At 35.6% G+C, this 6,113-nt stretch overlaps 1 protein-coding gene across 2 annotated transcripts in view; it reads left to right on the forward strand.

The window, feature by feature from the left end:
• LOC112162194 overlaps positions 1–6,113 on the forward strand; it is a 30,041-nt gene that overhangs the window by 8,972 nt on the left and 14,956 nt on the right. For both annotated transcript variants that reach the window (XM_024297916.2, XM_024297915.2), the window contains exon 3: positions 3,389–3,519. In XM_024297916.2, coding sequence (XP_024153684.1) covers positions 3,389–3,519 — 131 coding nt within the window. The remainder of the gene's footprint in view (positions 1–3,388; positions 3,520–6,113) is intronic.

Below are 6,113 nucleotides of genomic sequence, written 5' to 3' on the forward strand. Positions count from 1 at the left end.
TTATGTCAGCTCAAAGGAAGCATCTTGCTGTCAAGAGTGTGCACGTGCTGTGTGTGGAAAAGTTGTTGTAATTTGTTAGAGATTGGTGTTTGTGTCAAATCACGTCCACTTGAAGTAGTGGACTTTAGGAATTCTTTTCTTTGGAGTTTGTGCGGTGGTTGAGATCCGCCATCACAAAGAATAGGAAAAATCTCTACAAATCAAAGAAATGATACTGAAAATAAAAAAAAAATGCTTCTTATACCAAGAAACGCTGCTGCAAATAAAAGAAAGGATGCTGCAAATAAAAGAAATATAGCTACAAGTAACAAGAGATGCTGCTGCAAATAAAAAAATGCTATATATAACAAGAAACCTCAGTGCAAACAACATGAATACTGCTGCAAATAAAAAAAAAATGCTACAAATACCAAGAAATGTTGCCGCAAGTAAAAAAATTCTATAAATAACTGGAAACTGCTTCAAATAAAAGGAATGTTACAAATACCAAGAAATACAGCTGCAAATATCAAGAAAAGCTACTGCAAATTAAATGAATACTGCTACAAATAAAAAGAAAGGATGCTGCAAATAAAATAAATGCTACAAATATCAATAAATGTTGCTGCAAACAAAAAAAATGATACAAATAACAAGAAACCTCACTGCAAATAAAACTAATACTCCTGCAAAAAAAGAAATGCTGCAAATAACAAGAAAACACAGCTGCAAATTAAAAAAATGCTGCAAATAAAATGAATACTACTACGAATAAAAAGAAAAGGATGCTGCAAATAAAAGTAATGCTCCAAATAAAAAAAAACACTGTTCCAAATAAAAAACTTGATGCTGCAAATAATTGAAATGCTACGAATAAAAAGAAGTGCTGCTACAAAGATAAAGGAAACACACAAAAAAACAAAAAAATGCTAAAAAACAAAAAACCCTGGAAGTGGATTATTGGGTATAAAATATTGAAAAGTACACAAAGTGACATTGAACATTAACATCTACACTAATGATGTTGAAACATCGATGTTCTGGTGAAAAGCTGGAGAAATTGGAACAGTTATGGATTTCAAAATAAAATCGTGCTTTGTGCTTTCAAAATAAAGAGACTTCAAGTGATGTGCCCACACATGAACACACTGGGTACCAGTTTCATTGTGGAAGTACAAAACCATAACATCATTTATGAGACATAAAGGGCATTTTACAAGGATTCAGTTATGAAGTTAGATTAGTTTCTAAATTACTGTAAAAAGGTTTTGTTACTGTAAAAAGAAACGTGTGCGTCTCAGTGAGGAAGGAGAAGAGAGAGGACCGGATTACTACGTTTAGGATGAGAGAAGGGAGAGGACGAACCACTCCTTCAGGAGCCAGGTGGAGGGGGCGGGACTAGAGATGAAACAGAGTCAATGTAAACTTACAGAAGGTCATGAGATGGACTCTCCACCGCAGACGGACCAGTGGAAATTCAGGGTTACTTTCTCATTCATTTTCAATTCATACTCCTGTTTTTTTTTCCCTCTTTCTTCTCACAGTGATGCACGGGCAAAAATAATCCCTAATAATCCACTTCCATTTTGGCTTTTTATTAGCAGCTTTTTAATTTTTTTTTATTTGCAGCACCGTTTCTTTTATTTGTAGCGTTTATAGTTATTTGCAACATCATTTCTTTGTATTTGCAGCTGCATTTCTAGTTATTTGCAGCAGCGTTTTGTTTAATTTACAGCAGTGTTTCTTTTATTTGCAGCTTTTCTTTTGTTGGCAATTTTATTTTTTATTTATAACAGGAATTATTTTATTGGTAGCACTGTTTTATTTTATCAACAGCAGTATTTCTTGTTATTTGTAGAGTTTATTTTATTTGCAACATCATTTATTGTTATTTGCAACAGTTTTTCTTCTTCTCTGTAAAAGTGTTTCTTGTTATTTGTTTTCGGCGATCTTGTTATTTGTAGCGTTTCTTTTATTTGCAACACCAATTCTTTTTTTTCATCATTCATAAAGCGAGCTGCCCACAAATCCTCCCGTCTTTCAAATGTAATTTCCTTAAGAAACAAAATATTGAGCAGTATTTCCTTAGCGGTGTTTCTGTGTTGTTGAGGTCTTGTTTTTGTCTGCTGTCACGCTCATATCTCAGATCTAAAACACTTTCACTCTGATTGATTGGCCTTCTCGGTATTGGAGGATGTGAGAAATATTAAATCTGGGTTTCATAAAGGTAATTGTGACTCAGTAGAAGAGATCAACAAGAGGTCAGAGACTTTCACTCGTACTGTACTACAGTATGACAGATTAACCACAAAAACTCACGCATGTACATATTGTAGGCCTACACATTTTCATCGCTCCTCCAATAAAGACACTTACGTTTATAAAGTTTGTAAATAAACTGAAGAACTCTTTATGTTTCAACATTCCTTATATTATGTTTTTATGTATTATGTTATACCTGTAATCAAATGAAAAGACAACTAAAGAAGAACATCTGAATTACTAGTTTTTCATTTTTTTTAAATAAATGCAAACATTTGACCTATCTATCATAAAGCCCTAAATGAGTTTTTAGTTCATGCATTCATGGAGATTTGTTTACATGTAAGCAGACATACATATTATATCATGTGTACTTTTTTACTGTCATAACACAGTATCTGCATGTTTTCCATGTATGCAAACTGATTTATGATTGAGTAAAAAATGTAGATTAGTTGTTAAATATTTACCATGCTTTCATAAACGTTAGTTCTTCTACTGTTTTAGCTAATGGTGCAAGATATTTCTTAAACGTCTAGATCTGCCTTTTTATTATTCATAATTATGCTAAAAAGTTACGGTTTAAAAGTTTTAAAAATTAGCATTCTGCGAGCTTTTTGGCATTTACTAAGATTTTTCAGGCTGTTTTGGAGTTTAGCTAATATTTTAGCTAAATGCTAGCTGTTTGGGTAGTTTAGGCTTTTTTTTAAACGTTTTTAGGCTATTTTAGAGTAAGACTAATATTTGAACGCTAACTGTTTTTAGCTAACCTACGTTTTTTTTTTTTTTTGTTCAGCTTTTTAGGCTAATTTGGCATTTAGCTAATATTTTAGCTGGCTATCAGCTTCAGCATCAGTACTAGCATCTTCAGCAGCCAAATCCAGCTTACAGCATTCAGCACTAGCAGATAAAATGCTTGTTAAATGTTTGTCTTGTGTGTTTGGATTTTAGCCTCTTTTGCGATTGAGTTTGACACCCTGGTTTAGATTATGAGGTCTAAGACTCTTTTCACAGTCTGCAGTTTCTGTTTGATTAAAATTTATGTCGAAAGCAACAGAGCAAATGTGACATATCAGTGAGGCTCTGATAAAATGTGCACATAAATGAGTCATGGTATGACCAAAATGTTCTCTGTTTTTTGCTGCAGGATCGTTTCCCAACCCTTCTAGGAGGCAACAGGGAAACGCAGCAAGAGACATGCAGGAGGAGCAGGCAGAGGCTTTCGGACAACAGCTCCGTTTAATCGGAGACGAGTACAATCGACTACTAATGCGGCGGGTAAGTATTTGTAGGTAATCTGTGCTGTGTGTGTTTGTGGGGCTAAATGATGGGATTGACTGACAACAAAGTCGTTTCTTTCATTAGTGACCCTTGACAAACTTTAACCAAATATATGTTAGAAATCAGCTGTCATTCCACCTTTTATAGTAATAAAAAATGCAAATTTTGATTCAATTTGGATGTTTTTATTTAGCCTGCAGCAGTTTTAAGTGATTTGGATTCCAAAGAACGTGCCAATCTTCCAGAGAGTAAATATATAACACTTTATGGTGAGGGTCTATCACCTAGTTGTTATTTATAAACTGAATTACGCCACAAAATTGATATTATGCAGCTACATGCAAAATGTATTGATTTTCCAAAGAAATTCATGTAAAAACTGTGATAATGAGGAAATAAGGGGTCTAAGGAAACATGTGAACTCCCTTTTTTCCTCATATATTGAAGACTCACAATCAATCATCTTTAGATTTATTGTAAAAGTCTTCTCTGTAACATTTTAAAGGGTGTGTACCATGTTTTTCTTGAGTCTTTCAGAGTCAATTAAATCCAGATATAAGATCAAATATTACGTTTGGCACATTAAAGAACAAACTAATTCTGAAATATTAGTCATTTTCCTGAGTTTTTTTTCTACCTGGTAGTAAGATCTCTGAGGCCCCGCCTTTCGCTGCTGCTTGTGGGTGCCGCCCATTTCATGACACCAACCTAGAGCCGGACTTAACATAGTATCTGGGTTTCACCCACAAAAACAAACAACAATTTTCAAAATTTTGCAAAAATTTATGTCTATGTGATATATTTGCCGTTAGTAGCAGCAGACATCGCTAGCAGCTGAGCAATGCTAGCTGAGCGGCAAAGCTAGCTATGAAATTAGCAACTGATCATCAATAGCTTAGCAACAAAATTAACAGCTGAGCACTGCTAGCTTAAATTACCACGTTAGCGACTGATCACTGCTAGCTGAACGCCAAAGTTTGAGGCTGAGCAGCACTAGCTGACTGACAAAGGTAGTGACTGAGCATCGTTAGAGAGTCAGTTGCTAAGTTAGCAGCTGATCACCACAAGCTGAACAACACAGTTAGCGGCAGAGCACTGCAAGCTGAGTGACAAAGTTAGTGGCTGATCATTGCCAGCTGAGCGGCTAAGTTAGCGGCTGATCATGGCTAGCTTGGCGGGAAAGTTTCTGATCACCACTTGCGTTGCATAGAAAGTGGGTGTGTGTTAGCCGGGGGGCGGTGCTGGCAGCGTAGACTCTTCCTGAAAGGGGCCGTCTCACTTTGTGACATCAGCACGTGAGGACCCGCTCGTTTTCGTGGCTTGGAAGGGGCTGGTGCTCAGAGCGCAGGTTTTTAGAGGAATACTCAGAAATGAGTGAATGGATCAAAATACAATTTTGGGGTTGTTTATGGTGATGAATGAAGTGGATTTTGCATGGAATATGCCCTTTAATTATAATTATGTCATTTTTAGCAAAAATCAAACCTCTGTTGTTTGCTTGGACTTTGTTTCTGCAGAGCGGCAGGAGTTCATTAGAAATTTTCCTCTGAGTTGTGGGCAGACCCACCAGATTTTCAATCTTTTTTAAAAGTCAATTTCTTTTCTGCTTCGGATTCACAATGATTTGAATCAAGAAATATTCAGAAATACAATTTTAAGCTTAATTCTCTTAATATATGTCCTCCATCATCAGGAAGTACCACAAGTATGTTAGAAACACCCAAAACAGCTGAAGTTGAGTATCATTTGAGGACAGATTGAGGTGTTTTCACATACAGAGCTTTTTACCTGCATTTTGGCTCCAATCATTCGCCACATTTTTAAAAATATTCTCTGCTGTCTGCTTTGGATTTGCTTCAGTCAATAATAATTCATGCAGCCTTCGTCCTGCTGTTTAACTCAAAATGACAGACGGTGTTTCTTCACAGAGGAGATGATTGCCTTATCGCCCGGCATAAATCTTCTGAAAGTGTTCGGGTTGTAAAGTTTGTAGCTGCATTACAACTTCATTTCCTCTTTGATTGTGTTTCCTTGGCAATATTTCTCCGTGTTGCATCATCGCGGCTATATTTACCATCAAAGACCTGACTGGAGCTTTTGGAAGTGGCAGAGGGGAGAGAGTCTGGCCTAGTTTGAACTCACTTTAATCTCATTAGAGGGGGGTCTCATGGGTGGGCTGGATATTAAAGCAAAAAAGAAAAGCTTAACGGGAGTGTCTGTTTTCTGTAAGGAACTAAAAAATCTCCTTTAGTGTCAAAATCATAAAAGTTGCTATTTTTCTTTCTTTTTTGTTGAATTTACAGTCTTGTATTTAAAAAAAAAAAACTTCTATTTATTTTATCTCTAAAATGTACAATAAAAACAGCAGAAAAAATAACCTGAAATGACTTCTTGACCATCTTAAGTCTAATACATGTTTGTTTACTTGCAAAACTTTTGTTATTTAGTAGCGTGTACCGATTTTTTGCTTTGCTGAGAGAATACTAGATTTTTGTGTGTGGGCATCCTGTCAGAGACATAATAGCACCTTAAGTGTTTTCAAAGAACCACAATACAATAAAAAAACAATATAGTGTGTAATCTTGCATTGA

This window comes from Oryzias melastigma, linkage group LG15, assembly GCF_002922805.2.
Source record: "Oryzias melastigma strain HK-1 linkage group LG15, ASM292280v2, whole genome shotgun sequence".
NCBI lineage: Eukaryota > Metazoa > Chordata > Actinopteri > Beloniformes > Adrianichthyidae > Oryzias > Oryzias melastigma.